This window comes from Octopus sinensis, linkage group LG9, assembly GCF_006345805.1.
Source record: "Octopus sinensis linkage group LG9, ASM634580v1, whole genome shotgun sequence".
Lineage (NCBI taxonomy): Eukaryota > Metazoa > Mollusca > Cephalopoda > Octopoda > Octopodidae > Octopus > Octopus sinensis.
Genome location: NC_043005.1, coordinates 32,542,173 through 32,563,876, shown reverse-complemented (window position 1 = coordinate 32,563,876; position 21,704 = coordinate 32,542,173). Strand labels below are relative to the sequence as shown.

General features: G+C 34.5%; 1 protein-coding gene across 5 annotated transcripts in view; it reads right to left on the bottom strand.

Moving 5' to 3' along the window:
- Positions 1-21,704, bottom strand: part of LOC115215371 (myocardin-related transcription factor B) — a 384,512-nt gene that overhangs the window by 209,654 nt on the left and 153,154 nt on the right. For all 5 annotated transcript variants that reach the window (XM_029784526.2, XM_036505875.1, XM_036505874.1 and 2 more), the window contains one exon: positions 1,573-1,599. Coding sequence is in view for 4 of the 5 variants with exons in the window: in XM_036505875.1 (XP_036361768.1) it covers positions 1,573-1,599 (27 nt within the window). In the remaining variant the exon portion in view is untranslated. The remainder of the gene's footprint in view (positions 1-1,572; positions 1,600-21,704) is intronic.

Below are 21,704 nucleotides of genomic sequence, written 5' to 3'. Positions count from 1 at the left end.
CTTGCTATATATACAGGGTGCGATGGGAAAATTGTTGCCATTTTATATCTTTAATTTCAGGCATGGGCATTGTTTATTTTTGGTTTTGTCGACAATGCAGTATAGTAGGGTTAGTTGGGTACTGTCTGTGAGAAAAACAGCACCATGATACAATTCACTCTGCCAGAAATTTGAAAATGATATGCTGTATTGCTTGGCATTCATGCTGGAAGCTCCAATACAAACAGTTCAGAATGTTTGGGTGTCAATCTGAGGACAGTGCAATCTAAGGACATGTACCGAGAGTGACAAAAATCAAACATCCAGTCAACATCATGATGTTTGGAGTGATCACTAGTGATGGCGACATTATGTCTCCATTCATCTTCCCACACAGCCTCAGACTCAACATGGAGGCCTACATCAAGTGCCTGGAGGAGGAAGTGCTGCCCTAGGTCAAAAGGGTGGCTGCTGGAAGATCCTATGTCTGGCAACAGGACTCTGCACCATGTCACACAAACAGGAGAACCTAGTCACAGTTGTCAGACAATTTCTGCAACCACATCATTTCTAACACCTGGCCACACTGCAACCCCTTGATTATTATGTGTGGAATGCAACTGCGCAAGAGACCAACAAAACTCCTTGTAACACCAAAGATGAACTGAAGGCAAAGATTATAGAAGCATTCACCAACTTAAACAAGGAGACCATCCAGAAGAGTTGCAGGAGATTCCGAAGTCATCTGGAGGCCATGGTTGAAGCCAATGATGATTTTATAGAATAAATTTACTCATTAGTATTTCAAGATATTTTTATGCAATTTTGGTAAATATATCTGTTAAAATGAGATGCCAGTGTTATTTTCATTTTTGCATAATTTAGATGACAGTATATTCATCACACCCAATATATATATATATATATATATATATATATATATATGATGAGAAGAGGGAAATAATCTATATATATATATATGATGAGGAGAGGGAAAGAATCTATATATATATATATATATTTTTATAGGATGCTCATTGTAAGTGCGCACACACAAGAGGAAATTATAGTCCTACACATTACTATGGTCCCTAAATTCGTCACTTAATAATTTGGGAAGAAAGGAAGGAAGGATGTCAAGCAGATTATTTTCACCTGAAATGTTTAAGTGAAAATGTGCTAGAACACTAGTTTTTTGTCCCACATCTCTATGACTTCCAAAAAATTATACATCTCGCATGAAGTATATGTCTTAAATATATACCATACAATATACATAAACACATTCAAAAGGAGTTTTAACTAAGACTTCATCACAAGTTTTATTCACTTGTTACTGGCTTACATCCTATCCTGAAGTAATTCATACTTCACATCAAAATAATGCCGCTTCCCAACACCTTTGGAAAACATTACACTAGAGCAATGCACAAAAGAGAATTGATAAACCCATATCTATCAAGTAATTCATCATTGAAACCACTTCACCACTAAGTAGCTTACACTTAAATTTGTATGAGAACCCTTGTAGCATTGATGCAATAATGCCACAACTTCTGTAAGAAACAGACAAGAAACAAATGGAATACATACCAAAACTTTTCTTGGGGGATACAACTTCTGAAAATAAAAAGATAAAAATAGTGTTTAAATATTTTTTTTTGGTCTGAAAAGTGTGACTTCACAAAAATACAAGAGAAAGACTAATGAAACAGCAGTAAAGAAACAATCATCATCATCATTTAATATCTGCTTTCCATGCTAGCATGGACTAGATGGTTTGACAGGGAACTGACAAGATGCAGGGCTATATCAGGATCCAATGTCATCTTTGGCATGGTTTCTACAACTGGATGTCCTTCCTTACATCACTCAAATTACAGAATGTACAGGGTACTTTTTCATGTCTTTGGCACTAGTGAAGTTGCCATGTGACTTACAAAACAGAAAAGAGCATGAAAAAAGGAAAAAGAAAAAGCTCCCACTACTAAGAAGTATTTGGGAGGGACATGTGGATGTGGGTAGCTTTATGCCAGGTGTTGAAAGGCTGAAGTATGATAGGACAAGCACAGGCATCTTGCTATAGGTGGTTCCGATTGGAACTCTCCCATATGACATGTACGCATGCTCAGTGACTTGCATTTACTTCAGCGGACTAACGACTCACAGGCTGTATGACCGGTTAATATGTCTCCGAAGAAATCACACAAATACTGTTGTGTATGCAGCAATTATTAGAGGGAAGAATGTAGACGGCAAAGTTATTTCACTTCATAGATACCCTGAAAACGTCACTATTTGTTGTATTTGGCTTCAGAGATTGAGACTTGTGAGGAAAGAATTTGTTTACACTGCAAATAGCCATATTTGCTCCCAGCATTTTGTCAATTCTGATGGACCATTGACAGATCACCCCTCGCCATCTGTTTTTCCAAACAAAGTATTTAAAACATCAGTAAGTGCATGATCATATACGCAGTTAGTAGATACATGAAATGTCTCTATGATTTATCACCTCATTAACAGAATAGAACATATTAAAATTCAAGTGGTCTACCTTGGGCTAAACACAAAAGTTTAAACTAATAAGTGTTGTGTTGATGTACAGGTATTTTTAATAGAGCATTTTGCATTCAAAGAATAAATACAATGAAATTGTTGTGAATGCTCTGAATGGATGTGGGAATTTAGAGTAAGCCTAGCTGTGATATTTTTCTTTATATTTTTTTTTTTGTTTGATTAAATAATAAATTTACAGCATTGAATCTAATATTCCTCTAATTATTAATAGACATAACAGGTTAACAGACTTTAAAGTGTGACTGTCACTCCCTCTTCTACACCTCATCATGTTCATGGCCAAATCAGTGAATGATTGCTGAAAGCTATGCCCATGTTAAACTGTATTTAACTTATTTGCAGTAACCTTGGATTTTATGACCCTTGATCATCTTCACATACAAAAACTACTTTCTCCATTAACCTTCCTGCAATTCCACCACACCTCTTGAGTGTCCATAGCTTGCTCTGAATACACCATATGGAATACCTGCCAACACCTTTCCTACATACTGAGCAGGGCCATTTACCTAAGATGGGGATAAGGTCCTGACTGATTTCTTGTGTACTAGAAGCTTCATCCTCACTAACTTAAGATCCTTTGATTCCAAGTTTTGCTTCCACTCTTGCAATTCTCAAAATATAGCACTGGTCCTTTCAATGAACTTAATCACATTTGATTTGGTCAAGAATTAAATTAGCTAGAGAGTTATGAAGTGATTGAGAAAAAAAATAAATGTTGACATTAAGAGTATTATTCACTAACAGTCAAGAGTGAATAACAACAACAACAATAATAACTGGTGAATAAAAAGAACTTAATTAATGGTTATTACTTTAAAATGCTATTTCTCTTAACTAGCATACAATTAGCACTTTAGACAATTAAAACAATGTAAGCAACACACACACATATTCTAAGAGGTGCAATCTTTCTTTATTATAATAATTAAGACTACTTCAGAAACCTTTTATCTCTTAGAATTTGCTATAGTTTATAGTTAATTTCTGTTGGTATCAGTCAGTCACAGACTAACAAAACTGAACAATGCTGAGCTAAGTTTTTACACGAGTCAAACATGACAAGAGAATATGTTATTTCATTCTAGAAGTCAGTAACCAACCAATATTTATATATAAGTTATTTAAATAATAAAATATAGCTAAATACAAGTGTTTTCATATTCAACTTCTTAAGTTATATACATTAGTGTTGAAGAACAAGAATATATAGACCCTCAAAGTTGGATATATCTAAGAAGTATTTGAAACCTAGGTAGAGGTGAATAACAAGATACAGTTTTGTGGACTTCCAACACTGGACTGTGTAAAAGAAGACATGTTCCACAAATAAAAGATATATTTCAGAACAGGCATGACCATCACCATCAACACTATAGCTGCTAGGCTTGTAGCTTTGTTTTCTTGAACTATTTATTTTATGTTTTAATTTCTTTTGTTAAATCATTTTTGTAGCATGTTTTATAGTTTCTCTTCATAAATGATGTATGTGTCTGGTATGATGTGGTTGTGCCACATGTGTCTGGAACCAGTAACATTGCTGTGGTGAAGGGGGAAGGATGGAGGAGTAGTGAGTCATGTGATCAGCAGAAGGGTAGACATGGTCAGTATGTTGGTCATTAATGGAGGGGGAGGAGGAGGAGAGAATGGTATCAACATGTTGGAGAATTTCACAAGAAGATCTCAATGTAAGGGGCCAATGATAAATAGAATATGTAGACAGGCAGCTTTGCCAGAAGGAGATGATGGTTTTGTGAATGTCAAGTATGACAACTTCCTTTTCCCCAAAATATACCTATCCTGTGTGATGTAGGGTGTTGCTGTTATTGTTATATGCTACACAATAGGAAAACTGAACTGACAATACTTTTAAGAAATATTGGAATATGATTACTAAACCAAAGACAAAGTTTGCAGTTCATGGGAAAAGGCAAAACTGTTGTGCATTTCTATTCTTAGTGAAGGTTCAGACATTTGGCAAGGACAGGAGTCAACTCAGAGTACACTGCTTCATGATAATATTGAGGTATTGTCAATCCATCCAACTTTGTTGGGTTTCATAGACTAAGGTTATCATCAGACTTAGCAATTCTAGAGACATAAAGAATGAAAAGAGAAAGTTCAGCAGGAATATGTAGTAAATGTGGAGAAAGAAGCAGAAGTAGTATTTAGTTATAATTAATTTATTAAAACAGTTTTAAAACTGTATTAAAACCCATACAGATAAGATCAACAATTGAATTCATGTTCTACATTTTAGCCATGGTAAATTATGCTTCTACATGATGGGAAATGAAATTCTCAAGTCCAGTGAAAAGATAGACTGTGAAAGGATACATTACATAAACTTTCTTAAAAAACACAACAGCAAAACAATTTTACAAGCTATTTGGAGTTGGAAACAGAGTGAAAGTTACAGTTGATAGAAGTGGCAATGGCAGTGGGGGTGGCAGTGATGGTGTTAGTGGTGTTGCAGTACTTGTATGGAAAGTGGCAAGATAGCAATTGCAGCAGAGAGTAGACAGAATGAATTTTAGGTTCAAATAATGAAAGAACAAAGAAATATCTATAAAAAAATACAAAGAAAGTGTCAGATTTTTTTCTAAAAGACACCAAAAATTTTGTAAAAATAAACAAAGATGGTTTTTACAAGAAATAACAAATATAAGTCAGTTAATGGATTATTAGGTTGGATGCTTTCTAACTTTGCATAAAAATTATCTTCATTATGTACAATGTATGTGCATACATGTGTATGTAATTATATATACTTCTACATACAAGAAAAAACATTTTATTGTAAACAATTACGAAGCTAGATATAATATAGTTGAGGTGCTTGGTGTTCTTAACAATACTAATAAAAAGAGTTTCAACTTGAGAACTTATAAAGTTGCTGGCCTTGTGTCAAAAACTAAAGCTGTCGCCGTCGTCGTCGTCATTATTATTGTCATTATTATTATTATTATTAAGGCAATGAGCAGGCCAAATTGTTAGCATGTTGAGTAAAATGCATAGCAGTATTTTGTCGTTTTCATGTTCTGAGTTCAAATTCTGCCAGAGTCGACTTTGCCTTTCATACTTTCAGTTGAGTACTGAAGTCAATGGAATCGACTTACCTCTTCCCCGAAATTGCTGGCCTTGTGCCAAAATTTGAAATTATTATTATTTTTGAATTATCTTGATGTGAGATGGTTGAACCAGAAAATTTTTTCTTTGGAACAAGCTACACCCAACAAACCTCAGGTCACAACGATTCTTTTTATGATCCTTGCTGTTCCAAGTAATGTATTTTGTGCATTGGGCAAAATGCTTCTGGCGTTTCTCCTGGCTCTTTACATTCTGACTTCAAATCTCACCAAGGCCAACTTTATCTTTCATCCTTTTGGGGTTGATAAAGTACCAGCCAGTTGATTACATCTGAGGGGCAAGATATAATCAATTGCACCTCAGAATTGCAAGCCTCATGCTGTTGCTGCTGCTGTGGTGACAGCAGCAGCAGTAGTCACCATCTTCATAAAAGATATTCATAGCATAAGAGATAAGGTCACTGCAAGCAAGTCTAGAGTCATGATCTTCTGCTGGTCCCTCTCATGCAGATATGATTTATAGTAAATTTATGTGTATTGCATACAACACACATTTTGATCAGGGAGATATAGTTTTATAGACCTTCACTGTAATTTCTTTAGTGACCTTGCATCTCTTTTGCTTCATAAACAAAAGTATGTAGATCATTCTTTTATTCTTTTTTATTCTTTTACTTGTTTCAGTCATTTGACTGCGGCCATGCTGGAGCACCACCTTTAGTCGAACAAATCAACCTCAGGACTTATTGCTTGTTAGCCTAGTACTTATTCTATTGGTCTCTTATGAACACTGTGTGCAGCAGGTGCAAGAAAGATGGAAATGCAGAGTAATGAGATGCAGATGCTGAATGCAGAGAAGCTAGAAGAATAGGTTAAACATGGTCTTTTAGGTGTGCAATGAACGGCTAAATGCAAGCGAGCCAAGCATGAACGGTGTAGAAATATGACTTGCTAGAGGTGAAATTTGTGAGTTGAGAGTGGAAGGTTTCTGTGGGAAATCTGGAAACAAGTAGAGAGCTGAAAGCTGAAAATGTTGGTTGTGATAGGCAGAATGAGGCAGGGATGTGGTAGATAGTGATACTGCATAGGAAAATTGGATGTGAAGGGATAAACAAATTTTTATAAAGAGAAAGGAAAAGAAAAAATACAGGGGTTGGACAAAATAATGGAAACGCCTCTGTCCAACACCCTTGTCCAACCCCTGTAGATATACAAGAACACAAAGAAGAAGAAAGAGAAGAAAAAAGACAGCAAGAGAGTGTTTGTGTATGCCTCTTTCTATGCATGCACATGTGTGTTTATGTGTGAGAAAGAGAGACAGACAGACAGAAGATAGAGATATACAGACAGAGACAGACAGACAGGTTATATTCCTGTCAGTGAATGGTTTGCATGTGAGCATATGTGTGCATGCAAGTGAGTGAATAGTATGTGCAACAAGCAATAAGAGCTGTTCCACTTCTCAACTCCTGACTCTCATAAATAGGACGAAAAAATCCGTCCATGTGTTGGATAATCAACAAGATAAACAATTGAATAAATGTCGAAAGTACATTCCATCATAGAATGTTTAAAATATCCTTGAAATAGAAACACAGAAATGAATCAAATTTTTGCTAATGAAACAGTCCAATATGTCAAATTTCAGAAGATGAAAGGGGAAAATATCTTTTTTTTTTTTTTGTTTCATTTAGTCAAAAAAAAAAAAACAAAGATATTTGCAGAGCATCACAGAGGTGTTTTAACTCTGTTAGCATTTTCCTTCCTTTCTTTCTCAGGCAAAATGTGTCAGCAAGAAGTTTTTTTGCATGTAAAGGTAGTTGATAGTGAAAGGGGCAGGCAGTGTACAGGTGAGAGTGTTAAGAGAGAGAAATTTGAGCAGAGTTTATGCAAACAGAAATACCTAGGGTAAATGATAAATGAAAACAGAGTAAGGCTCAAGCAGGGAGATATCACTGTCATGAATACTGAAGAATGGCAATCCAGCAGCATATAAAGCATGACCAATATAATGGCTTGGACCTTCTCTTTTAGCTTACAATAACAGTTTTGCTTATGAAGAGGATGCAGACTGAGCAGGTAGGATATTAGTTTTTTCCTTTGTTTTTGTCTGAAACACTGAGGGCAATGTTTTTTATTGAATATTTTAAATCTATATAAATGTTTTGACTGTACATGTATCAAATGACAAGGAGAGCTAAAAATATAGAATATTAGTTCCTAGAATGTCCAACAGAGGTGAGCCAAGGGAATTGTGGCAAGCTAGGAAATGGTTTTCCAATCAGAAACATCAATTAATTTATTTATATAAGAAAACCATGGGAAATAGGTGAATTTACTGGTGTTGATATTGTTAGTTAATAGCAAAGAACAGGGATGTTAGAGGAGGAGAAGGCAGTGCCACCATTAACATTTTATATTCACTTTTCCCATTAGTTGGATGAGCTATCTGTTGTAGGGAATTAGTAATAATGGTACACCCCTCCTAAGTGATGAATGGAATAATTTAGTCACTATAAGTAAAGAGAAGTACATGAAGTACCATGGTACATAGTAGGCGGTAAGACATAGTTGTGTCTTTATTGGTTTTACTAAGTATACTGTATACCGAAGTGTGCATTATTAATAATCCAACATTAAAGGGATTATAACAGTGGCAACGAGGATAAACCAATTCATGTGGAGTTAATAGAAACTCAAAGAGGAGTTAATAAACTCACAAAGTTTTGTCATGCAAATTTTACCAAAAAAATCATAAACATTATGCAGATACAACTGCAAGTGCAACAACAGAAGCAACAACAATAACAAATAATATTACAGCAACAAATGTTGCAATTACTGAAGTCATCAGGAAAATCAGAAAAAGTGTTCTCAACAGACTATGTTGTGAACTCCATAACAGAGTTCAAACACTAACCTGATGAAGAGTTGCTTTCAAAGCATACTACAGAAGATATGAAGAAATCTTCAAGAAAGTATGTAAAGAGTGGGACAAGATGAAAACGCATTTAATCTTCAGAAAACTAGCAACAACAGAACATGAATGATGCAGTAATTATGTACTCCTAAGAAAACCTTCAGACATAAACTTTAATGACACAATAGATATATTGTGAAAAAAGTTTGTTGTTCAACACATGTTGGAAGAGTCTGAACAAAGAGAAAAACAAAGACAAGGACTACATCACATATGCTGATAGAGTAAATAGGAAGTGTGAGAAGTTTAAGCTGGACGAATTAACGCCAGATAGGTTAAAATGCCTGATTTTTATACAGGGACTTACTGCTGAAAGGGACGCAGAAGTTAGATCTAGAATTTTCACAAAGCTTAAACAAAACCAGGATGTAACCCTGCAGCAAGTGTCAGAAGAACGTGAAAGGATAGTCAAATTTAGACATGACACAGAGGAAATTGAACGTAATGATATCTCCAGGTAAAGCAAGTGTGAAATAGTCAGAATTGAGATAAAGTGTTTTCTAAAAAAACGAAACCAAAATCAGGAAATAAACACGTTTTGCATGTGGAGGTATACACCTGAGGAAAAACTGTCCATTTAAAAAAGCAGAGTGCTTTCATTGTGGTAATATAGGACATATAAAGATGCATAGTAGAACAAAGATGACAAAACATCAGAACAAAGTAAAAAGAATAAATAGTATTTCATCAGAAGAAACTGATAATATAATGATGAAGAAATTCATGAAGGTGAAAATCAGAAATATATTTGTTAAAATGCAATTGGACACTGGTAGTGATATTACCATTATAAATGAAAAAACGTGGAAATATATTGGTATGCCAAAATTAATTAAATCAAAAGAAGGTAGCACATGGTGTTACAGGAAAAAGATATTTTTTCGATGAATTCATATGTAATGTAACATGTTGAGGTCAAATGAAAAAGGCTAAGATATATGTGTGTGGTATAGTGAAACTGTATACCCCTCCCAGTAAAAAGTGGTAGGAAGCAGCCATTATAAATAGATCAGTAGCCAGTCATTGAGAAAGAGTTGTGAGTCGACAGTTCTAGTCAGTGTCTTGCAGAGCTATCAGCAATAGTAAGACAGAAGTTAGTGTATTACTATTCCGGTACAAAGAGATACAACTGTATTTGATGACTAGTAACTATTGTGGCTACTAACATAAAACAGTAGCTACAGTACAATGGCAGTCATACATCACACCAGCAGGAGGAACCCACTCTACAACAGTGCCAACAAGAAAAAACAAATTTACAGAGTGGAAAAAAAAACATCCACACAGAGAGTTTAAACTAATTCACGTGAAAAATTAAATAACTTGACAAAAGAGAAACAAAAATTTTGTGCAAACTTACGAAAATTGTAAAATATGGAAGACTTGTTAGCTGGGGTAGCTGAGTTGCAAAAGCAGCAACAACTCAAGAAACAACAAGGATTGCAGCAACAAACATTACAACTAATGAAGTTGATAATCAAACTAGAGAATACATTTTCACCTAACCATGTCGCAAATTCCATAAGCGAATTCAAATATGACCTCAAAGAAGGAGTAACCTTTGAGGCTTACTTTCAAAGATTTCAACAAATTTGTGAAAAAGAATGTCAGGATTGAACAGATGAAATGAAAACACATCTAGTTTTAAGAAAATTAGTGACAGCAGAGCATGAGAAATATAGCAACTTCATATTACCAAAAAAAGCATTCAACATAAATTTCACCGACACAGTTGACATTTTGTGCAAAATGTTTAGTGAAAAGAGTTCACTGTTTAATACTAGATGGAAATGTTTAAACATAGAAAAGAACGAAGATGAAGACTTCACTACTTACACAGGCAGAGTCAACAAAGAATGTGAGAGATTTAGGCTGGATATGCTTACTCCAGATTCTTACAAGTGTTTGATTTTTGCACAAGTGTTGACAGATAAAAGAGATGCAGAAATCTGAATGAAGATTCTAGCAAAACTGGAAATGAACCCGTATTTGACATTGCAGTAACTATCGGAAGAGTGTGACATGATATTAAAATTATGGCATGAAATGGAAGAAATTTAATGAAAAGAGTGTCTTCACATGAGACTAGCACAAGAAAGTTGCAAGGCAAATAAAGTGTTGCAGGAAAAACAGAAAAAATACTGGGATATAGATCCATGTATGACATGTGCTGGTATGCACCTGAAAAAAGATTGTCTGTATAAATAAGCAAAGTGTTATTGCTGCAGGTTTACAGATAGGAAAATGGAACAAACAAGAAAAATTAAATAGTCTGTCAGCAGGAAAAGTTGTGATTACAACAAACAGAAAATTCATGAATGTGAGAATTGAAACCACTAGCATCAGAATGCAATTAGACACGGGAAGTGACATCACAATCATAAATGAGAAAACATGGAAACAAATGGGTAAACCAAAATTATGTAGTTCAAACAAAATAGCGTATGGTGTTACAGGAAGAAAATTATATTTCACAGGTGAATACGTTTGTAATATAATGTTCAAAGGTTGAACCAAAAAAGTGAGTGTTTATGTGTCAGAAAAATCCATGAATTTATTTGGCACCAAATGTATGGAGAAATTTGATTTATGGGATACATCCATAAGCGTTTTGTACAATAACATAAATGGAGCAGTCAAATCATCGAATGAGGTCAATGAACTGAAACAAAAAGTGTAAGTTTGGAAGGTTTAGGCTGTTTCACAAAAACAAAAGAAGAGATAGCTATCACAGAAAATTCAACACCTATTTTCAGACCCAAATGGAATGTGCCATTTGCAGCAGTAAACCAGATCAATAAAGAACTAGAAAAGGCATACAAAAGAGATATAGGAACCAACTGAAAAAGAAATTCATAGAAAGCAAACCAAAGAAGTTGGTGGAACTGATGGAATGATTGTATGATATGTTCCAAGTACCAATACCACTGCAGGTGATTGAACCTGCAGTGAGAAGAAACAAGTGAGAAGAAAAGAAAACATACAGAGTTACTGAAAATTGATGCCAATGGCAGAAAATATTAAACTGCATGAAAAGAAAGAAAAAAAATTCAAAAGAGGGAGGTGGGGTGGAAAAAAGTTTTTGCTAAATAAAATGACACTTCCTATGAAAAACTTAAAAGGAGAGATGATGTAGGGAATTAGTAATAATGGTACACCCCTCCTACATGACGAATGGAATAACCTAGTCACTATGGATAAAGAAAAATACGTGAAGTACCAGAGTACGAAGTACGTAGTAAGAGATAGTCATGTCTTTACTGGTTTTACTAAGTATACTGTATACCGAAGTGGGCGTTATTAATAATCCAACATTGTAATAATTATAACACTATTGTAGTCGGGTAGAGGTTCACAACTTGCTCTTATGTTCCTTTTCTACATCAGGATACCATTCCTAATTTCAATCACTTTACAAAGTGTAATCAGTTTCTTTTATTGTAGCACCAGCACTTCAAAGGTTGTCTTCAACAGGACTAGGGAGTCCTCTCTACCCTACATTGTCACCATGTGTTCTTTCACCTGTACCAGAGTTCCTTCTCTGGCTAAACTAGAACAGTCCCTCTCTCTAATGTTGTCTCTATGCATTCATTCCCTTCTTTCCTACACATCAGGGTGAGAAAAGAGCCAGAGCAGAGAGGATGGTAATGGAAAAGAAGAACCAGAGTGATGACAAGACACTAGAAAAGAAAAATAGAAGGAGAGGAGGGAGGAACAGCTAAATGATGGTTATAGATAATGAGATTGGATACAAACAATATGACCAAGAGGCCATTGGAAGAGAGAGTGGCAAAAGAGAACTGAGGTGATAAAGTGAACGCAATGAAAGAACACTAGTGTGGTATAGATGAGGATGTGTGGAGAGCGAGAGAGATTGTTACATGGTGTATTGTGATCAATTTTAATTTATTACTTAAGAGAAAATAGTTTTGAAAAAGAATTTCTATCTTATCACAAATATGTTTCAAGTCTTTAATAACTCAGTGGAATTCATCAATGAAATATAATACAGATCATTTTTAATTAGCTGGAATTTTGCTACAGTTTATTATATTTACACACACACATACATTATATATGTATAATCAGGGAAGGAGGGGTTATTCCACCTTAGAGCAAAGTATAACCAATTTGTGTAACATTAAACACTTAGTAAACTAAGTTTCATTTGGTTCAATTATTAGTTATATAGCAGAACTAAACTCATATTAAGAAAATATGTCTCAGCTAAGGTAGATTCATAAGCGACCTAGAAATGCAAACTTCAGAAAAATTAGAAATTAGAAACCATTTCAAGTGAAACAGAATTAGCATTTATTTAGTTTTATTTATTTATTTAGTAAAAGTGAATTAGTTTTAAGCGATGAAATATTTAAGCTGCCTCAGTTTTCCTTAACCCCTTAATGGATTATTTTGACATGGCATTTCATTTGAGAGAATATTTTTTTTTAATTATATATACTGTGTTAATTACAAAAAAAGTTTTTTATCTTGTTTCCTTTATTTTTTATTATAGAAATTAAAATGTACTTTTACTCATTTTGATTTAAACGAATTAACTCAGACATTGAAAAAATACATATAACTTAACTATCTTGGATTTTTTTATAAGATGCATTGTTTTTAAATCAAAGGAAATTTTTTTGAAAATGAGATAGTTTATTTAGAATGATAATTTTTAAAACAAGGAGTTACACACAAATTTATCTTGCAGACATCACACATGTATCTTCTTTCCTTTGGTGTCTCTCTTCTCTGCACATTTTGCACACTGTCTTGTAGGGTTCTTTTTCCTATCACTTGGTGGTATTTCCATAGGAAATTGACCAGCTGGGGCAAATCTTGTTGGATGTGGGATCGATGATGGTCTTCCTGGTTTCGTGGAAGGCAATAAGGGCCTATATTTTTCAATAATCTTGGTGATTATTTGCATTCTAGATTTCAGTGGTTTCATAGCAGAAGCTGAAGTTTTCAGAGATACTTTATACAAAACATAAGCATTCCAGATAGCCAAATCCATCAAATGAAAAAATACTTATTTTTTTTAAACAATGTGAGTAAATTTGTGATTGCTCAAAAATGAAACAACACAAAACAAACTCATTTGAGTGTTAAAATTAAAAATTAATTTTGGCCAAGTATACTTGTCTGGTTCTAAAAAGATACATTTGCGATGCACAAGTAAACTCAGGATAATCCATTAAGGGGTTAACTGTAAAAAAAAATGAACAAAAAATTTTGCAATATTTTTCCCTAAGTTCAAATTTCTTTTTCATAGTTTCAAAACTAAATTATCACAACACACACACACACACACACACACACAATTTAAGTGACAGGGCATGTGAGTTTTTTCACTTTACCAAAGCTGAGACCCAACACAATCAGAATTATGAGCCTACTGTGGCTAAACACACCTATTTTCCCAGTAACCACCATTATGTTATTTTAGAATGAAAGATATTCATTTATAGAACTAAATATTACCCTAATTTCTTGTGCCTGGTAATTAGAAATTAATGATTTTACTTCAGATATTTGAACGGATAATAGTATGAACACATCAACTCACTGAAATATTAGCTCCAGCAAGGGCCACATTTGCAAATATATCTTCCCATCAACATATTCATATGTCTGTAGACAAACATATAAATGTGTGTATTTATATATAGATTTATATACAGGTGGGTGGATGCAAAGGTGGGTATACAGTTGTGAAAAGGGAAATGCATATACAATGCTCATTTGTTTTTATCAAAAAAAATTAAAAGTTAACCTCATGTTTGATATTTCCAGTGTCATTAATCATAATAATACATTTATCATAACTATAATAATACTTTTATCATAAACTATTAATTTTTTGATAAAAATAAATGAGTTTTGTGTGTATTTTCTTTTACTTTGGCTGTATGCCTGCTTTTGCACACACCCCAGTATATATATATATATATATATATATATATATATATATATATATAATATATATATATATATATATATATTATATATATATATATATATATATATATATAAGCTGCTGGATCAGGTAATGAAGGTTACGGAGAGGGTTATAGCCCAACTAATTAGAGAGAGAGTTAGCTTAGAGGAGATGCAGTTTGGGTTCGTGCCAGGGAAAAGTACTACTGATGGTATATTCCTGGTAAGACAGCTGCAGGAGAAATACCTAGCCAAAGATAAACCTCTGTACTTGGCTTTCATCAACATGGAGAAAGCCTTTGACAGAGTCCCCAGATCCTTTACTGTTTGGGGATGTTAATCTGGAGCATCATAAGTAAGACTTAGTCTATTCTTTGAACTTTGGAAAGTTCCAACTGAATCTTCTTTTTTGTTTTCTCTTTGTCTGTTAGCCTGTCTTTCTGACATTTCAAATCCTTAGAAGTTCACTAATAAAGAGTTACATACATACATACATACATACGGATGGATAGATGGATGAATATTTATGCATTTGCTTTGCAAAATTCCTGATGTGAAATTGTGTTGAATCCAATCTCGTTATATTTGGGGATGGTCATATTTTGGTCAATCAACCACATGCACTCTATGTGCTTGTTCTTCATTTCATCTTTATGATTATTATGATTATGATTAAGATTATTATGATTATGATTAAGATTATTATTATTATTATTATTATTATTATTATTATTATTATTATTAGGATGAAGTTAGGAACAGGCATGTGGAATGCATCTGGTTTGTTGGCTAAAAGTGACACTCCCCAAATATAACAACATATATATGAATGTGTGTGCCACAGAATCTTCCTAAACTAAGCATTGTCTAAGCCTAATTAGGTTACCTATTAAGAAAACTAAACAATACCAAAGTAAGCAATCTCCACAAACAATGAATCTACAAACTTTGCATTTCACAAGAATGAAGGACAACCCAGAATTTATAAGTCTAAGATATAAGAAATTCCCAATTGAGCATAATATATGTGCATCCCCATCATCACTGCCCACTGTGGTTTTGACACCTGGGCAGTACCGTTCAATCTGGCATTGTCAGCAGCATTAAAAATATAATATTCCAAAGTCTGTTTTGATATAACAGTAAACTTCTGGCTAATTGCAATCCTGATCCCAGACTAGAATTACTTCTTACTTCTAATAATAGCCTGAAAAATGGAATATTCTTCACATCATTCATGACTATAATACTATTATTGCTATTGTTATGATCATCATTACTACTATATATATGTGTCTTTTTCTTTATTCAATATTACTTTCTCTACAAAGGTAGCAAGCTGGCAGAATTGTTGGTATGTTGGGCAAAATACAGGACAAAATGCTAGCCTTGTGCCAAAATTTGAAACCAATATTACTTTCTCCACAATTTAAACTGAAGCAGTTTTAGCAAAAAAATTTGATCTCTATTTCATAATAACCTTTTGGCTGGTTTCTCCTGCCACACTTTGCATCATATAAAGAGATGGGGAGACAGTAAATGCAAGTTAACATAAGAAGAGGAACATAGAAATTGACAAGCAGTGGTAGGTGAGTGGTAAAGATAAAAGGTACACCAAATACATGACACACACACACACAAACATTTGCACACCCACATACATGCAATCTTCTCTCCCTCATATGCACACACACAGAGTAAGAGAGACAAAGGAAGGTAAGAGGGAATAAATGACTGCTATTGGCTTTGGCTGAAAAAGGCTCTAGGGGGTCTCACGGAGGCAAAGTGGCTGAGCTCTTTTCAAGTGTTGGGCCTCACAGAGGCAATGACTGAGACCTTTGGCATTATGTTGTGCTTAAGAAGAAGACCCATCAAGCCAAGAAAAATCACAGCCGTGACAGATATCGATGTCACACAAATGACACCCATGCCAGTGGCATGTAAAAGCACCCGTTGCACTCTTAGAGTGGTTGGCATTAGGACACCATGCCAAATCAGACTGGAGTTTGGTGCAGCCTTCCAACCTTGGTCAAACTGCCCAACCCATGCCAACATGGACAACAGACATTAAATGATGATGATGATGATGAATGATTTGTCTGCTGAGATGCTTCTCAGGTAAACTGTCCATTAACACAGTAAGTTTTTTTTCTTTTTTGTATTGCATTAATCACTTATGCAAGTACCACCTGACTGATCGCTGTGCTGGTGGCACACAATAAGCACCATTTACATATGGGTCGTTGCCAGTGCCACCTGACTGCCTGTGCCAGTAGCACTAAAAAGCACCAGCCAAATGTGGCTGATGCCAGTGCTGCCTGACTGGCTTCCGTGCCGGTGGCACATAAAAAGCATCCACTACACTCTCGGAGTGGCTGGCATTAGGAAGGGCATCCAGCTGTAGAAGCATTGCCAGATCAGATTGGAGCCTGGTACAGCCTCGTGGCTTGCCAGACCCCAGTCAATCTGTCCAACCCATGCCAGCATGGAATACAGATGTTAAACGATGATGATAGTGATGATGATGATGATCTAGTGTTGTTACTACAGAAATAGTCAGAATCATTAGAAAATCGGTCTTTAGCATTTTTTAATGATACTGATAACATTGTGGGGATTACAGAGATCACAACACCATTTCTGGTCTAAGATGAAACTGTTTTCACTGAGGATAATAATGTTGTGAGGGGATAATAATGTTGTGAGGTGAGTCTCTTCTATAAGACACATTAATTGCATAGGTCAGATGTTCTGACTGATGAGAAAAATGGTTTGTAGAGGTGTGTTCATGGAGAATGTTAAAGCATCTGGGCACAGCCAGTATGGAGCATGGACATTAAATAATGATGATGATGATGATGATAATAATGTTTACAGAGATATGGCCAGATATAGAATATTACAACAGTTGGTGCTAGAAACTGGCATTAGAAGCTACCAAAATATCTAAAGAAAAAGAAAATGATTTTAAATCACCAAAAACAAACAAAACATATCTGAAACCTTTATTTTCTTGGTTTTGAAGCTCCACCCCTAGTATCTAGCAAGTTTACCCATCTACGATGGAGGCATAAAATGAGGGAGGGAAGTCATAAAGGCAGTATGTATTGAGAAATGTGTCAATGAACTTGGTAGATTACTGGGTGATGTCTTAGAGAAATCACATTGTTGTTGGTAATACAGCATTCTATTGCAGCTATATGACATGTGTTTGTGACTAAGTGATATGTGATGACAATTCACTCCTGAACTGAAATAGGCTCCCAGCCTCTGTATCATGAATGGTTACGTGAATCACTCCTAATGAAAGCCAGAGCTTCTTTTGACCACTACATAAAAGTATTAAGAAAAAATGTTATTTAGATAGTTGTTTACACTATTTTACACTCTTATACAAATTTCCTTATTTAAATTATGAAACACATTCCTTTCAATAATATCAAAATGATTACAAAACTTCTTTGTGGGTGATATTTTCTGTTTGGTCGACACTTAATTTTTAAATTGCTGGAGTCTGTTGCTCTACTCATAGTGATGTGCCACTGATTGTGTGTAAATATTGGAGTGGATAAAAATATACCTACATGATCTAAAGTCTGGCCCTGTGCCTTGTTTGCTGTGAATACACGAATGGAATCTTTAGGGTTGCAAAAAATCAAACTAAGACTTACTTCTCATTGTTCTATGCGAATAATGTCTGGATGTTCTGGCACCATGGGTTATTTTGTTTGACAAAACTGAGATGTAAACAACAGCCACTTCAATTAGCCGTTTTGAATCCTGCTCGAGACTGACACACTTCAAAAACCACTAAATAATCACACACACTATATACTGACACACACTTTTTCCATTTTATTTTCACTATTAACCGTCCTTGCTACTTCCTTTGTATCTACGATGGTGCCATGAACTATACAATGAAAATCCAGAGTTACTTGTGGTTGGTGAATTTTTAATAAAAATGTGAAGGTGACTTATCGATTGATATCCACAAAACAATCATACTTCCTGATTTTTTAAAGCTAAAAACCTTCCTGGCAACTGTCTTTGTAATTCCGAAAAATATTGTAACCAATGGTCCAGCTGTCTGGCTGTGAAGAGGGAAGACAGACAGACATAATGCCCAGTATAGTAAGATAGCAAATCTGCCCATCTACGATGGGAAATAAGGGGATAGTGTTGCAAATCTAAACCCTTTAAATTCACAAACTATACATGAGTGGGGGTGGGATCCAGAGTTAATCCTCAACACCGGAATTTTAACAAAAAAAATCAAAAGTGATTAATTAATACAAAACTCAATATACACTAAATAATCATACTTTTTCACTCTTTTTTTTTTTTCACTAAAAACCTTCCTGATTACCTCCATCATAATCCCAAAAGCATCATGACCACTGGTCCAACCGTTTTACCGTGAAGAGTGGACAGATGGACATAACACCCGTTATAGTAAGATACTAAGCAAAGTATCTAGAGAAAAAGAAAATGAATCTAAAAATCACCAAAAACAAATTAAACAAATCAGAGACATATATTTAGCTTGGTTTTGAAGCTTCACCCCACCCCCGTATCTTATATGAATTTATTTTATTAATTTCAGGAGGGTAAAACCTAAAGTCATCTCTAGTTTGAACTCAGAAACTGTAGGTTCAACCAATTCTGCCACAGTCTGAGTAAACAAGTAGTTTCCCAATAAATTAGTTATGGAGGTAGAGAGGGAAGGAGGAAACAATTTAGCTATAAGTCTCTCTAAAGTAAGATTGGTTGATTTAGTGAAATTAAATAAAACATATAGACTTTATCAATACTGCATCATGTAGAATCCTCTCCACTAACAACTTCAAATGCAATTAATTGCACCAAGATTGTTGCTATTATAGTTAGAAAGAGACAAAGAGTAAATATGATGACATGATCAGAGAAATTAGGTAAGCTAAAGTCAAAGTGCAAGTTATGACTGAGTTTATGCAAATAAAATGTTAAGTAACAAAAACAAAGACATCAGATCCAAACATCACTAAATGTTGAAGTAATGTTTAACAGCACAGTCTGTTTTATCAATAACACTGTAAGGGCGGAGAATTAAAATATATATATATTTTTAATGATTATAGTCAAAGATGAGGAGACAGTGATCACATGACAACAAAATCGTGAATGAATGTAGAATTATATCATTAAGATTAGTAGAGAGAGTAAAAGATTGTGACGGGTGAAAAGATAGAGAAGGGTAGAATGTGATGAATTGAGAAAAAGTGACAAAGAAAGACAACATAACATTGCACAGTGAGAGTGGGATATAAATACTAGTGACACTGAGGTCAGTTAATTGCACCAAGAATAATGTTACTGAGATGGTGGCAGTAGTAGTGGAGTTAACAATGAAATATCATATCAGAAAAACTTGAGCCATCTAATATTACACTACCAACATTTAAGGCCTAAAAGCAAACATATCAAATGAAGAAAAAAATGTTCAAACGATATTTGTTAAACAAGGGGTTTTTTGTTTGTTTTTTATACACAAAAGATGATGGGTGGGAAACTGGACAGTAGCACCTCTACCCCCTCAGGACATAGGGAATTTACAAGGGGGACAGCAAATGTCAATGAGATGCTATGGAGGTATTGGGAGTTCAGAGGAGCTGTGATCTTTCTGAGAAATGTAATATTTAAACCCTGAACAACAGTACCATATTTTAGACATTTTCCCAAAAAGTCTTTGATGGAATTAAAATACAAGTTAACCGTCATATTACCAGTGAAAAAAAAAAGTCCAACTCATGCCAGCATGGAAAGTGGATGCTAAATAATGATGATGATACACAAAGGTTCAATATAATTCCATTCTGTATTTTTGACTGTTTTTTAACATAGGAAGCAGCAATCCATGCAAATATGTAAAATGAGGACACATACTAGGTGGGACAGGATGAGAAAACATTGTTAATAGAGCACTGCACAAAAGTAATTTGTGTTTAATTAGTTGTTTTCTCTCTCTCCTTCAAAACATACCAAGAATGTAAAGGAGGTGGTTGTAAAGCACTCTTTGGTGAAAGGACACACTGACTGCACTCAATGACCACCACAGTTTATAATACAGGAGAGGTAGACAATTCATTATAAAGTTATATTCATGCCATTCCCAAATAGTGACCTGAGTTAAAACCTATCAAAATTACATGTTAATTTATCTTCCAAACCAAAGCTTAGACGTGACAGTTATTTTGATAAATCCTTCATTATTTTCCAAATTAATTGAAACAAAAGCATTCCATTTCAACAGAAACGTCATAATAAAAAGGTTAAAGTGATCACATACATTCACACTTAACTTGAAGCAATGAGAGAAGAGAATACTTTCAGTGAATAAATATAATTTAAACAAAGCTCTAAATGAATCATTATTCATTAAATGTGTGCCTGTGTGTCCAGCCTCTTGTCTTTAACATTAACCCCTAATGATACCAACCTACCTGAGAACACCCTAGTTGCTACGATACAAACTGCCTGCTTTTAAAGTGATCTTAATTCAAATTTCTCAAGATTTTATGTTAATTTGTTTCTAAATACCAACTTAATAATGAGAGTAATTTTCCTAAGTTCATTATTTCCAAAATTAATTGAAACAAAGGAAGTGTATTTCAACAGAAATATGGTAACAAAAGGATTGATGATGTTAATCTATTGGAAAATGGTGAAAGTAAATTTATTGCTATATTACAACATAAAATCCAGTGATGGAAACACAATTCATTTTCAGTTGTCCAAATAATTTGTCTTTTATTTGAAAAGAGTAAAATCAAATTATTTTTTAACACTGTATGTGGGGGGGAGGAGGTATGTCTCAATATTTAATCAATTAATCTTATGCCATTACCCAACAAATCTTTTCCATTCACCAACCAGTCACAAGTTGTCTTCTATCCTCCCCCACCCTCATTCAAGAAGTGGTGGAACCAGTTTAGAGCCGTAACAATTTCTATTAATTTTCTTCTAATTTCAAAAAGTTCCAAACAGGTTTAAAAATGAAAGAAAACAATTATGTAAACCTTGCTGACCTAGGGTAACTGAAGTAGTGGGGGAGGGGTTATATCCAGAGGACTTTCATCGACTTTGATAAAACT